At 41.5% G+C, this 15931-nt stretch overlaps 1 protein-coding gene across 2 annotated transcripts in view; it reads right to left on the bottom strand.

Annotated features, from left to right (window-relative positions):
• Positions 1-15931, bottom strand: part of LOC112256686 (apoptosis-resistant E3 ubiquitin protein ligase 1) — a 34141-nt gene that overhangs the window by 16385 nt on the left and 1825 nt on the right. For both annotated transcript variants that reach the window (XM_024430102.2, XM_024430103.2), the window contains exons 3-4: positions 15536-15704; positions 13820-14040 (exon numbers count right to left, since the gene is read on the bottom strand). In XM_024430102.2, coding sequence (XP_024285870.1) covers positions 13820-14040; positions 15536-15704 — 390 coding nt within the window. The remainder of the gene's footprint in view (positions 1-13819; positions 14041-15535; positions 15705-15931) is intronic.

Raw genomic sequence — 15931 nt, 5'->3', positions numbered from 1 at the left:
AGCTATCCACTGCTCTGAGGCTAGGAAACACTGTTACAACCGACAAATCCACTATAATTGAGAATTTCAATAAGCATTTCTCTACAGCTGGCCATGCTTTCCACCTGGCTACCCCTACCCCGGTCAACTGCCCGGCACCCTCCACAGCAACCCACCCAAGCCCCCACCATTTCTCCTTCACCCATATACAGATAGCTGATGTTCTGAAAGAGCTGCGAAATCTGGACCCCTACAAATCTATCTACTTCATCCCCAAACTGCCATGTCTTGACATATGCAGACAGACGGATTAAAAGTGCATTTACATTGTAATATTCTGACAGCCAATTTTCGAACTCCTCCAATAACTTTTGGGCATTATAGCATTCCCAGAAGGCATGGATTATCGAGTCGTTGTTCGTTTTACACTTAAGACATGACCCGTTGCGCTGTAGAATGTAGCATGCGCATCTTCAATATGTACCCATTGAAGATTCTTTAAACAAGTATACTCAGTCATAACAGACTTTACATGAGAAAATAGAACTCATAGAATAAAAGGGAAAGTTTGACATCTTCCTAAGTCGGAGGGTGGTTTTAACTAGAGGTCAACCGATTAATCGGAATGGCCGATTTAATTGGGACCAAAAAAAAGCTGATACCAATTAAAATCGGCTGATTTTAGAAAAAAATGTATTTATAATAATGACAACTACAACAATACTGAATGAACACTTATAATACATCAATAAAAATTCATTTAGCCTCAAATAAATAATGAAACATGTTCAATTTGGTTTAAATAATGCAAAAACAAAAAGTGTTGGAGAAGAAAGTAAAAGTTCAATATGTGCCATGTAAAAAAGCTAACGTTTAAGTTCCTTGCTCAGAACATGAGAACATATGAAAGCTGGTGATTCCTTTTAACATGAGACTTAAATATTCCAAGGTAAGAGGCTTTAGGTTGTAGTTAATATAGTATTTAAAGGACTATTTATCTCTATACTATTTGTATTTCATATACCTTTGACTATTGGATGTTCTTATAGGCACTTTAGTATTGCCAGTGTAACAGTATAGCTTCCGTCCCTCTCCTCGCCCCTACCTGGGCTCAAACCAGGAACACATTGACAACAGCCACCCTCGAAGCATCGTTACCCATCGCTCCACAAAATCCACGACCCTTGCAGAGCAAGAGGAACAACTACCCCAAGTCTCAGAGCGTAGTGACGTTTGAAACGCTATTAGCGCGCACCCCGCTAACTAGCTAGCCATTTCACATCGGTTACACCAGCCTAATCTCATGAGTTGATAGGCTTGAAGTCATAAACAGCTCAATGCTTGAAGCACAGTGAAGAGCTGCTGGCAAAATGCAAGAAAGTACTGTTTGAATGAATGCTTACGAGCCTGCTGCTGGAAACTATCCGGAAACTATCATTTTGAAAACAAAACGTTTATTATTTCAGTGAAATACGGAACCGTTCCGTATTTTATCTAACGGGTGGCATCCCTAAGTCTAAATATTCCTGTTACATTGTACATCCTTCAATGTTATGTCATAATTATGTAAAATTCTGGCAAATTAGTTCGCAATGAGCCAGGCGGCCCAAACTGTTGCATATACCCAGACTCTACGTGCAATGAACGCAAGAAAAGTGACAATTTCACCTGGTTAATATTGCCTACTAACCTGGTTTTCTTTTAGCTAAATATGCCAGTTTAAAAATATATACTTCGGTGTATTGATTTTAATAAAGACATGGGTGTTTATGGTTAGGTACACGTTGGAGCAACGACAGTCCTTTTTCACGAATGCGCACCGCATCGATTAAATGCAACGCAGGACACGCTAGATAAACTAGTAATATCATCAACCATGTGTAGTTAACTAGTGATTATGATTGATTGATTGTTTTCTATAAGATAAGTTTAATGCTAGCTAGCAACTTACCGTGGCTTCTTACTGCATTCGCGTAACAGGCAGGCTCCTCGTGGAGTGCAATGAGAGGCAGGTGGTTAGAGAGTAGGACTAGTTAACTGTAAGGTTGCAAGATTGAATCCCAGAGCTGACAAGGTAAAAATCTGTCATTCTGCCCCTGAATAAGGCAGTTAACCCACCGTTCCTAGGCCGTCATTGAAAATAAGAATGTGTTCTTAACTGACTTGCCTAGTTAAATAAAGGTGTAAAAAAATATTTTTTATTTACTTCTTTTTTTATTCTTTTTAAAAATCGGCCAAATCGGTGTCCAAAAATACCGATTTCCGATTGTTATGAAAACTTAAATCGGCCATTCTGATTAATCGGTTGACCTCTAGTTAAAACCACCCTCCGACTTAGGAAGATGTCAAACCTTCCCTTTTATTCTATGAGTTCTATTTTCCCATATAAAGTCTGTTATGACTGAGTATACTTGTTTAAAGAATCTATTCTAATCTATTACTTTTATTATTTCCATAATTAGCCCCCCCCCCCCATGCAAATCTTCTATCCTGAGATTTTAGAGTATTCTGAAAATATCTTTAGCAAAGGGGGGCATTGTCAGGTACAGTGTTTCAGAAAGTATTCAGAACCCTTTCTCTTTTTCCACACTTGGATACATTACAGCCTTATTCTACAATGGATTAAATAAATAGAAATCCTCAATCTACACATAATACACCATAATGACAAAGCGAAAAAAAAAAAGAAATTTAAAAAAAGCCTTATTTACATAAGAATTCATACCCTTGCTATTAGACTATTAGTTTCCACTGATCATCCTTGAGATGTTTCTACAACTTGGGAGTCCACCTGTGGTAAATTCAATTGATTGGACATGATTTGGAAAGGCACACACCGGTCTATAAAGTCCCACAGTTGACAGTGCATGTCAGAGCAAAAACTAAGCCATGAGGTCAAAGGAATTGTCCGTAGAGCTCCTAGACAGGATTGTGTCGAGGCACAGATCTGGGGAAGGCTACCAAAACATTTCTGCAGCATTGAAGGTCCCCAAGAACTCAGTGGCCTCCATCATTCTTAAATGGAAGAAGTTTGGAACCATCAAGAATCTTCCTAGAGCTGGCTGCCTGGCCAAACTGAGCAATAGGGAGAGAAGGGCCTTGGTCAGGGAAGTGACCAAGAACCCAATGGTCATTCTGACAGAGCTCCATGGTTCCTCTGTGGAGATGGGATAACCTTCCAGAAGGACAACTGGCACTTCACCAATGAGGCCTTTATGGTAGATTGGCCAGAATGAAGCCACTCCTCAGTAAAAGGCAGATGGCAACCCACTTAAAGTTTACCAAAAGGAACCTAAGGGACTTTGACCATGAGAAACAAGATTCTCTGGTCTGATGAAACCAAGATTGAACTATTTGACATGAATGCCAAGCGTCTAGTCTGGAGGAAACCTGGCATCGGCAGGGACTGGGAGACTAGTTAGGATCGAGGGAAAGATGAACGGAGCAAAGTGCAGAGAGATCCTTGATGAAAACCTGCTCCAGAGCGCTCAGGACCTCAGACTGGGGTGAAGGTTCACCTTCCACCAGGACAACGACCCTTAGCACACAGCCAAGACAATGCTGGAGTGGCTTCGGGACAAGTCTCTGAATGTCCTTGAGACCCAGCCAAAGCCCGAACTTGAACCCGATCGAGCATCTCTGGAGAGACCCGAAAATAGCTGTGCAGTGACGCTCCTCATCCAACCTGACAAAGCTTAAGAGGATCTGCAGAGAATGGGAGAAACTTCCAAAATACAGGTCTGGCAAGCTTGTAGCGTCATACCCAAGAAGACTTGAGGCTGTAATCGCTGTTAAAAGTGCTTCAACAAAGTACTGAATGCACTGTTTGAGCATTGTTAAACTTATGGGTATGTAATCAGCAGGGGACTGTCACATATTTTCTTGGTTTTAATATAACTGTTTGATACATGGAAGTAGAAAGCACTGAACTGAGTGACATGTGTTGTCCTTTGTGTAAATAGGGGTGGTACTTTGTCCCAAAATGATAAATATAATTCTATGGGAAATCCAAGCATTCCTGGTGTTTTCTCCATCCGAATGTTTTAACAGTGTATCATATTTATATTTGGGGGATATCTTTTTTTAGTGATCATTTTTTGTCTGCTGATAATTCAGGGATGCAAACACCATAGTACCCTCCAAGCTCGTCATCAAGCTCGAGACCCTGGGTCTCGACCCCGCCCTGTGCAACTGGGTACTGGACTTCCTGACGGGCCGCCCCCAGGTGGTGAGGGTAGGCAACAACATCTCCTCCCCGCTGATCCTCAACACTGGGGCCCCACAAGGGTGCGTTCTGAGCCCTCTCCTGTACTCCCTGTTCACCCACGACTGCGTGGCCACGCACGCCTCCAACTCAATCATCAAGTTTGCGGACGACACAACAGTGGTAGGCTTGATTACCAACAACGACGAGACGGCCTACAGGGAGGAGGTGAGGGCCCTCGGAGTGTGGTGTCAGGAAAATAACCTCACACTCAACGTCAACAAAACTAAGGAGATGATTGTGGACTTCAGGAAACAGCAGAGGGAACACCCCCATCCACATCGATGGAACAGTAGTGGAGAGGGTAGCAAGTTTTAAGTTCCTCGGCATACACATCACAGACAAACTGAATTGGTCCACTCACACAGACAGCATCGTGAGGAAGGCGCAGCAGCGCCTCTTCAACCTCAGGAGGCTGAAGAAATTCGGCTTGTCACCAAAAGCACTCACAAACTTCTACAGATGCACAATCGAGAGCATCCTGGCGGGCTGTATCACCGCCTGGTATGGCAACTCCACCGCCCTCAACCGTAAGGCTCTCCAGAGGGTAGTGAGGTCTGCACAACGCATCACCGGGAGCAAACTACCTGCCCTCCAGGACACCTACACCACCCGATGCTACAGGAAGGCCATAAAGATCATCAAGGACATCAACCACCCGAGCCACTGCCTGTTCACCCCGCTGTCATCCAGAAGGCGAGGTCAGTACAGGTGCATCAAAGCTGGGACCGAGAGACTGAAAAACAGCTTCTATCTCAAGGCCATCAGACTGTTAAACAGCCACCACTAACATTGAGTGGCTACTGCCAACACACTGTCAATGACACTGACTCAACTCCAGCCACTTTAATAATGGGAATTGATGGGAAATGATGTAAATATATCACTAGCCACTTTAAACAATGCTACCTTATATAATGTTACTTACCCTACATTATTCATCTCATATGCATACGTAGATACTGTACTCTATATCATCGACTGCATCCTTATGTAATACATGTATCACTAGCCACTTTAACTATGCCACTTGGTTTACATACTCATCTCATATGTATATACTGTACTCGATATCATCTACTGTATCTTGCCTATGCTGCTCTGTACCATCACTCATTCATATATCCTTATGTACATATTCTTTATCCCCTTACACTGTGTACAAGACAGTAGTTTTTTGGAATTGTTAGTTAGATTACTTGTTCGTTATTACTGCATTGTCGGAAGTAGAAGCACAAGCATTTCGCTACACTCGCATTAACATCTGCTAACCATGTGTATGTGACAAATAAAATTTGATTTGATTTGATTGATTTGGTGAGGGCCCAAAAATGTGACACTTTTTTGGGGGGGTTGAAACATACAAAAAATCCCTGCTTGGGGGAAATGCAGGTTAACTAATTAAACAACAAAGAACATGATCTACATGATCAGTTTCTGTGTGTAAAATAAGAAGTGGTAAATGTGAACCTAACTCACAGCTAAAAAAATGTAAAGAAAGCAATCCAATGTTATTTGTTGCCTAAAGTTTACTGCAAATGACACTCAAGTCTTGAGAAAAAAACAATACACTAATATTGCAGTTAGCCAAGACAGCCTTTATAATAGAACGCTCGTGACCACACACACATATAAATATTGCACTTGAGAAACAAACATATTAAAAGTAGAAATAGAATGAAACAAACAGGCATTCTATTCTTGCTCTATTATAGTGGCCACTATAGCAGACATTGGTCAAGGGCACAAAGCTACATGTGCGCAAAAATAATGTTCACCGAGTAAAAAAACTATAATCCCCCTCACACACACACACACACACGTGTTACTGTCAAATTCAACAGAACAAAAACAATATCTGTGGGCTACACTGCACATTATTACATTGTACACTTTCTGCCTGTGGACATCTGTTCTACAATGTGCCAGCAGAGCATGATACCCTTTGTTGGCAGAATTGATCTCTTTCAGGCAGAGAGTACACCTGGCTTACCCCTTTTCATCCACTGTATTGAAAAAGTGAGAAAGAGAGAAAGTGTTGTGTTCCTTTCACCTCTATAGTGGCATCCAGCTTAAGCCAGGACCAGCTCCAGCTACACTTGATACCTGAATCCACTTGTTTAACAAGCAACGCCTCATTTTCACCTCATTTTCTCATTATGAAAATTAACCACATTCTGTAGAGGGAAAACATTAGTTAACAGATAGTGTTTAGTTTTTTTTTTTCAACTAGGCAAGTCAGTTAAGAAAAAATCTTATTTTCAATGACGGCCTAGGACCAGTGGGCTAACTGCCTTGTTCAGGGGAAAAACAACAGATTCTTACCTTGTCAGCTCAGGGATTCGATGTAGCAACCTTTCGGTTACCCAATGCTCTAACCACTAGGCTACCTGTGCGCCCCAGATAAAGTTAAAATTTCACACAGATTGCCAGGGTTCAGTAAGCAACTAACGCGTTATAACTTGAGGAACGGCAAGGAATCGTATACCAGTTAATACTATAGCGAATGGTTAGGTTACTAATGTTTGCTCATCTGATGTGTTCTGTAAATTATTTGTAGAGATGACATTTTTTTCTCAGTCTCTTTGAAGGTTCCTTGAATTTGCCTTTTTTATTGCTATGTCTGTCAAACTTATCAACTGTATTATTTAGGTCTCATGCTAAGATAATAGTTCCTGTCTGGATTTGACCTAATATATATTATATTCCATCTAAAAACACCAGATTTGCCTATTAAATCAATGTGTAATCTTTTACCATGTAAGGTACAATTCAACATTAGAAAATGTCCTTTTTGGTCTGTGTGCTGGGATATAACAGAAAAGGGTGTATTTATCAAGCATGCCTACACCACTGCTGTTACTACAGTAGGTGGCAGTAGGGCTGGGCGATATGGCCTAAAACTCATATCTCCATTTTTTTAAATTTATTTTTATTTTTTTTACTTATAAGTGATTCAAGATATATATATCTATATATATTTTTTTAAAGTTCTCTCTAAATAAGCTTTGTTGTACAATTAAAAGGTCAAATACACTGCTTTTTAAACAGTCACCAAAATTCTAATGAATTGAGCGTTTGTGAAAATATATATGCCTTCCACAACCACTAATAATGTAATTATTTTATCAAAAGTAGTTGTACCTTTTTTTTTTTTCAATAATCACTGATTTGGCTTTTAGGTCTGTCTATAAAAATGTTTTTGTTTTTTTATAACAAATGTAACCAAAACCATGCATAATGCACATTCAGTAATAATGGTGTGGGCACCGGTCTCATAAACAATCTGTCAAACACAAGCCCATGTGCTAATGAGTAGCCAGTTAATATTTATATTTCATGTTCAGCCAACTTGGATCTACGTAAAATTTCAGAAGCTCTGAATTCCGCTAACAAGGCAAAACATTGTAATTGTTATGAACACACCCTTCTGTCCGTCTCCAACTGTTTGAACAGCGTGCTAGCCTGTCCACTTTGTTCAGATGTTGAAATAAGTGGCCTACCTTATTTCTCAGAATGAGAACGAGTTGCCAATTCCTCATAATTGTTTTATGCTTATTGCACATTTATAAAAAGACAGACTAAACAGCTAGTATAACAATCTTTATTTGACTAAAATGCTGCTAGTGATACGTGGTACCGTAACCCGTGGGCACGCAACGAACTAAGCATACATTTTCCAGAATAATTGTTCATTGGTACATCCGTTTTATTAGTGTCTGCTCTGCTTGAAATGTAAGGAGTTGAAACATAAACAGGGTATGGTTCGAGAGGTTCACGTTTCCTCTATTACAGTAAAATAATGTCTCAATGGGTTTCGGTGTCCATATGAACGATTCCGTTGGACCAAACCTCAAATAGCAAGTTGAAACCGTTTGTCAGAGAAGAAGAAGTGATCTCCCATCTTAGTTGTTGTGAGTGGTAGGGGGAGGGGCTTTGGAGAAAGAGGCGAAGCGAGACGTTTCATCTCGTCATTATATACATATCTCTGGTGTAAATGGGAAGGTGCACAGCACAGAAAGAGCGAATGAGACCAAAAAGACAACATGAAAACAAGCAGACAAACGCTCATAAAAACAAAAAAATACAACAAAAAAAATCATTCTGCGATACAGGCATTTGGAATATCAGGCAAAAACATTCATTTTAATTCATTAGATATAATGCTCAGCCCTAGGTGGCAGCATAGTCCTCTCCAACCCAGCTCCTCTTTAAATATTCCATCACTTTTTTGAAATGTAACACTTGCAGGAAAACCACATCTGCTGACAGTCTCTAAGTATTCAAGAACCATATGCTTTTCCCCCATCATGAAGCCTGTGCACATTCCATGTAATCAATCAAATGTATTTATAAAGCTCTTCTTACATCAGCTGATGTCAAAGTGCTGTACAGAAACCCAGCCTAAAACCTCAAACAGCAAGCAATGCAGGTGTAGAAGCACAGTGACCAGGGAAAACTCCCTAGAAAGGCCAGAACCTAGGAAGAAACCAGGCTATGCGGGGTGGCCAGTCCTCTTCTGGCTGTGCCGGGTGGAGATTATAACAGAACATGGCCAAGATTATCAAATGTTCACAGATGACCAGCAGGGTCAAATAATAATAATCACAGTGGTTGTAGAGGGTGCAACAGGTCAGCACCTCAGGAGTAAATGTAATAAGGATTTTGTTAACCACTCAAAATACACTCAAAGTTAACCAGATAAAACATTTTAGCAGTCGTATAAAGGACAGTGGGCCATTTCATGAAATGGAAGAGTCATTGTATGAATACATAGTTATTGTATACATTACATCTATAGAGCATGTGAGCATGCAAGCTGAACAGACATTTAACAGAAAACATACAAAAAACTAAGTAAAGTACTTTTGTACTTTGAGGTGCTATGCCTTCTTAGGGCTTTTAAGCTCCAACTCCTCTCCTAGTGTACCAAGAGTCTAAGGATTATGTCATTGTACATAGATGAGTGGAGGCCTGACACACACCTAAGAGAAGTGTCTAATGCCTTCCCATTCACCCCGTCCCGATCCCCCAGAAAGAGCCCCCCTTCACTCTCACGAATAACCACCATTGAATCTTAGCTGTAATAACAAATTCAACATCCTCTCCTAATCGATCCAGAACTCTCTCATTTTACAGCAGGTTTGCAAGCCACAAAAGTAAATTAAATGACGTTGTAGTATCGTTAAATACTTCTCTCTCTCCCAAGCCAAACCCATACCTCTCTACCTCCCTGCTTTCTACCCCCTTTACCCAAGCATAGCTTGTCCCAACCTCCCATCCCTGCCCACCCAAGCAAAGCTTGTCCCAACCTCCCATCCCTGCCCACCCAAGCAAAGCTTGTCCCTACCTCCCATCCTGTCCCACCCTCCCTCCCTACCTCTCTGACACACTTACACCCATCAACTTACTCATCCATTCCCGCCCAATACCCTATGCATCAACACACCCATTCTCTCCCACCCTACTACACATATTCACCATCCATCACCAGTTTTAACTGGTAGGTAGCCTAGCGGTTAAGAGCGTTGGGCCAGTAACCGAAAGGTCACTGGTTCGAATCCCTGATCCCTTGACAGAGGCACTGGACCCTAATTGCTCCTGTAAGTCGCTCTGGATAAGAGTGCCTGCTAAATGACCAAAACATATATATACAGTGCCAGCCAAACGTTCATTCGAGGCTTTTATTTTATTTTTTACATTGTAGAATAATAGTGAAGACATCAAAACTATGAAATAACATATATGGAATCATGTAATAATGGCGGTTGAGCTAGCATGTTGGCGTGAACGGCTGTGTGAGAGAGGCTCCTGCAACTGTTTTGCGAAACAATCTAACCTACTTTACAGCACTTTTTACAACATAAATCTCTTTCTAACTTTTTATGTGAACATGCCGAGTAATAGGCGACTAAAGGACAATAAATCCTCATCGGAGCCCTTCTCCCCACCAAACAACAAGACAGACATGGCGGAATGCACAGGTAACAACGTGACACTTACAGAACTTACCCGGGCTCTGGGAGAACTACGTGTTGCTATAGCTAAGGATTTTAAGGCTACTATTTCTGAACAGGACACCAAAATCGAGAGCACTATTCGATCAGTTGCTTCGCAGGGCCAAAGTATTGCGGACCTTGAGAAGGCTTCTGAATTCAACGCTGATAGGATCGACAAGTTAGAGAAGCTATGCATGTCCTTGCAAGACAGTGTGCAGAGGCTTTCTGTGAAAGTGGTTGACCTAGAGGGCCGATCCAGACGTCATAACATTCACGTTGTTGGTCTGTCAGAGGGGGTGGAGGCTGGCTCTCGCCCCACCGACTTCTTTGCCTGTTGTCCCCGTGCCTGGACCGGGCCAACGTCCTCACCCAGTAATCACCTGTTGTCACAGTTTCAAGCCCAAGGATCTTATCCTGCGTGAGGCTCGAATGAGGGGTAACCTGTTACATAAAGGACATCCCTTCCGTGTCTATGATGATTACGCGCCCGATGTGGCGAAGCATCAGGCCGGCTACAGAGATGTCACGACCAAACTCTACAAACTCCATCTTGGCCCAGCCTTGCTCTTCCCTGCCAGACTCAGAATTACCCCTCCTTCTGGTGAGAAGATCTCTCCTCGGTTTTGGACGCAGAGAATTTTAACCGGGAATATGCACCAATCCCCCGTACGGGTTAGATTGCCTTGTCATTGTGTGTTAGGGTGTGCGGACCGCTCTGCTTCTGTCATTACAGCGGACCGCTCTGCTTCTGTCATTACGGTGGACCGCTCTGCTTCTGTCATTACGGCGGACCGCTCTGCTTCTGTCATTACGGCGGACCGCTCTGCTTCTGTCATTACGGCGGACCGCTCTGCTTCTGTCATTACGGCGGACCGCTCTGCTTCTGTCATTACGGCGGACCGCTCTGCTTCTGTCATTACAACGGGCTGATCTGCCGTTCTGCTTCTGTCATTACAGCAGACCGTTCTGCTTCTGTCATTACAGCGATGATTCACAAAGTTAAATTTGCTACTGGGGAATTACTCTCTTCCCCCATGTACATCAATGACAGATTCCGTCAGTTTTACGAGACTCTATATGCATCTAAAGCAGATCCTAACCCCTTAATTATGAAAACATTTTGGAGGGCTGTAATCTCCCTGCCCTGAACCAGGAAGATTCCAAATTCCTGAATAAGGAAATATCTCTAGGAGAAATTCAAGAAACAATTACATCTTTAAAGAGTGGCAAGACCCCAGGCCCAGATGGATTCCCTGGTGAATTCTATAAAACATTCAGCAACATGCTCTCCCCCTACCTGCACAAAATGTTGGTTCAGGCCAATGAGGATGGAGCTCTCCCACCTACTTTGGATGAGGCGTTTATTACAGTTATTCATAAAAAGGGTAATAATCCGGAAGAGGTAGGGTCATACAGACCAATATCTCTCCTTAATACAGAACAAAAGATTTTAGCAAAAACTCTTGCTAATAGGGTTAGCACTTTAGTGGGCAAATTGGTCCATTCGGACCAGACCGGCTTTATCCCTAACAGAAACTCATTCTTCAATCTCAGGCGCCTTTGACCACAGTTGAGTGGTCCAATATATTCAAGGTCCTACAGAAATGTAATATTGGAGATGGGTACACAAAGTGGATCCAGTTTTTATATAGGAACCCCTGTGCAAGAATACTCACTAACCAATCGCCACAATTTAACCTTTGTAGAGTGACAAGGCAAGGTTGTGCACTGTCGCCTCTGCTTTTTGCTCTAATCATTGAACCTCTCGTCACAGGCAATCAGATCTCATGCAGCAATACACGGCTTTAATACTAAAGATACTCTAAATAAGATTTCACTATACGCAGATGACATACTCCTCTATGTAACAGAACCCCAATATAGTATTCCAGCTATTCTTGATTTGATTAATTTGTTTGGTACCTTCTCGGGATACAGAATAAATTGGAACAAGAGTGAATTAATGCCCATAAGGTTGCAAAACACCTCTTGGTTAGAACTGATTCCATTTACCTATCTAGGACTTGTAGTTACCAAACAATACCCCTCACTATTTAAAGAGAATTTCCCCCATCTAATGCAAAAACTCAAGGCAAACATATAATTTTGGAGAACTCTCCCAACTTCATTGCTCGGAAGAATTAATGCCATTAAAATGGTCTTCGTCCCACAACTGCTTTACCTATTCCAAATAAATCCCAGTATTCATACCTAAGTCCTTTCATAAACATCTGGACTCAATTATCAATCCATTCATCTGGGATTATAAAACACACAGGATAGGTAAAAAAACACCTGTAAATCCAAGATGGAAGGAGGATTCTCTCTCCAAAATGTTATATTTTACTATTGGGCCGCTAACCTCAGTGCTGTTACGTTTCTGCTGGATGACGCACTTCTGTCATCCGGTTGGCTTAGTATGGAGCGTGAGGATTGCCACCCCTTCTCTATTGGCGCTGTGATTTTGTCACCTGTCAAGTTGGAGATGTCACTTTATAGTAACAATCCTATTATACATTGCACAGTCTGAATCTGGAAGCAAATTAAAGTCTACTTTGACCTTAGTCCAATATCATTCCTACTCCCTGTTGCCAGGAATCCCTCCTTTGCCCCCTCTAACCTTGATAACACCTTTGAGCGATGGGGAGAACTAGGGAGCAATACCATAGGGGGATCTACATATAGAAGGGACCTTTGCCTCTGAGTTGCTGAGGGAAATTTATAATCTTCCCAGAAGTAACTTTTTCAGATACCTACAGATTAGAGACTAATCCCAACCAATACACCAACACACACTTTCTGCACATTCTGCAATACAGAGATTTGGAATATCAGGTAAAAAAACATTCATTTGAATTAATTAGATATATCGCTCAGCCCTAGGTGGCAGCATAGACCTCTACAACCCTGGTTCCTCTTTAAATATTAAATTTCTCCTTTTTTTAAAATGCAACGCTTGCAGGAAAACCACATCTGCTGACAATCTCTAAGTGTTCAATCACTAAGTGTTCAAGTTCAAGTGTTTAATCATGAATTTAAATGCATTCCAGGTGACTACCTCATGAAGCTGGTTGAGAGAATACCAAGCGTGTGCAAAGGTGTCACTTTGAAGAATCTGAAATATTTTTTGATTTGTTTAACATTTTTTTGGTTACTACATGATTCCATGTGTGTTATTTCATAGTTTTGATGTATTCACTATTATTCTACAATGTAGAAAATAAGAAAAATAAAGAAAAACCCTTGAATGAGTAGGTGTCCAAACTGTTGACTGGTACTGTATATGTAAGTCACCTTTCCATTCATATACACACACATACTCCCACACATCCATGAAACAGTTATTGCACTTATTGTTTCAGCATGACTATGTAATAACAGTCAACTTCTCCTTCACAACATATTACCTAGTTCTGCTCATCTGTGTGGCTATTGCTTTATAAAACAGTGAAACGCTAGGTCCTTGCAATACATCAGTATCTTCTACAGACAGCTGTTGAAGTCACTCTGTCTCAATACAAGGCAGAAGCTTTTCAACGCCTGTCAAACGATGTCTACAAAGTGATCAGGCACTCACCGATAGACCACTTCTCATTCAGCCGCCTCTCAGCAAGGTTGTGCACCAGTTGGATCTCGTAGTCTTGGTCGCGGCGCCCCCTTGAGGCCTGGAGTACCTTGACGCCCGTGGACAACTTGATGTAGTCTTCGTAGTAGTATCCCCACGCAGCCAGAGAGAGCTGCAACTGGCTGTCAAACTGGGCTAGATCATCCAAATTCATACAACCCAAGGTCTTCAGTCTTCATTTGGACCACAGTGCAATATGGTCAAACAGAGAAGAAAAAAAACTGTCAATTGTATTCATTTCACCTCTAGCATGGCCACAGTATCACACAGAGCGACTGAACAAGAAGAACCTGGCTTTAAACAGGGCTGTGGTCTGTTAGCGACTGCCTTAAATAGGCTTCTGTGTACTCTATCGTGCACGTAAAGCAAATATTGGTTTATCACCTTGTTCTGCACTGCACCACAATAAACGTAACATGATCTACTAAGTTACATTTATATTAAGCATTAAAAAGGGGCAATCTGCAGTTCAAACAACAACAAATCGGTCAAACCGCCCCTGATTTGGTAAATAGCTGCAGGAATGCTGGAGAAATGTAACCACTCTCAAATTCATAGACAAAGCTATGGATGCAAGGAAATCAAATGAGATCAAAATTACAGTTAACCATATTGAGGCAATACAGTGTTTGTTTACAATTACTTTATTTAGAAACAAAGGAGTAGAACAAGTTTATATTTTGGGTTCTGATGGGGTAAGAACATTTTACTACGCTCATGAGGGATTTATAAGTTATATTCTTCAAGAATCTATGCAAATTAATCATGAATTTACATGTCCAGAAATGGATGTAGCAATCACAGATTGCCTCTTCAAGAGTTATATAAACATTAGAAAGCCAGATAGTCATAGTGTGGTATGGAGTGAGTCATGATGAAAGTGGATTAGTATTCCTATGACACATGTATTAAATAGTACAGTGTAATCTACTCAAGGAGCAAAAGCTTTCCAGGGTTGACAGCTGCTGTAGCCACCATAAACACTGTGTAATAACCCAGCTGCTCATGTTCACAATACATTACTTTAGGCAAAGAGCCAGTGCTCAGACAGACCTGAGCTCATACTGTACTGAACAATCTGCAAAGAGGAAGTCAAGTTTACATTCCCCTCTGTATGACTAACCTATGTATCACAATAAAACATATGAATGTGATACAACTGAAAATATAAAACATTTGTCTTTATTTATTAATTAATACATGAAACAAGTAAAGGTTATACTATTATACAGAAAGGCATATAGGCTCAGTCTGACTGCAGTTCAACTCAGTCCACAGAGAGCTACCCCCACATTTGTAGGATTGCAGAACATCGACTACTATATCGTATGTGTAACAGCCCCTTAAGAGCACTCATTACTGCAGTGACCCTCTGAAACACTGCAGCCTCCTGAGCTCAATGTCACCAAGCGCAGCCAGCCATGAATGGGGAGTCTGCTCCCAAGTGGACAAAAAGCAGACACAAAGCAGTATCTGTTCTATGGTTGTTATTCTCAGCCATGTAGCCTCTCTCAGTGAAAGAGAGAAAGAGAGAGACCTCTCACTGTTTCGCAAAATGAATGAATTCTGTAAGATGTAAGTGCAGAATTGTGTAGTAATGTTGAATCTGCCCATGACAGGTGAGAGGTAGGTAGTACTGTGCTAATAACATGGTGGTCTTATGCTTACGTATGATAGTAGTGCTCAAGGCTTTGAGAGCAAAGCCACTCCTGGAAGGCAAAGTCTCGCAGCAGCTGGATGTGAGCCTCTGCGATGTCCCTCCAGCGCCGCTTCTCTCTCACCACGTCCTCCAGACGAGTCAGAACACTCAGGCTCAGCTCCTCCAGAGTCTCCACATCTACACACACAGACAGACAAAGACGCAGACAAATCAGCCAGAGCAGAGTAGACATGCCAGTATGAGGATCTATTCTAGTCTATAGCCTTGTCACAAAGACATACACCTCAACATTACCAGAATGAGGGGAACACAAGAATATACTCTTACCTGCAAACAAGAAGGCCCTAAATCACTGAAACAACAACCTCAGGCACTACAAAGAGTTACAGTAATGGCTGAAGATA

Source organism: Oncorhynchus tshawytscha, linkage group LG08 (genome assembly GCF_018296145.1).
Source record: "Oncorhynchus tshawytscha isolate Ot180627B linkage group LG08, Otsh_v2.0, whole genome shotgun sequence".
Lineage (NCBI taxonomy): Eukaryota > Metazoa > Chordata > Actinopteri > Salmoniformes > Salmonidae > Oncorhynchus > Oncorhynchus tshawytscha.
Note: the sequence above shows the minus strand (reverse complement) of the source record. Positions and strands in the feature narration are given on the sequence as shown.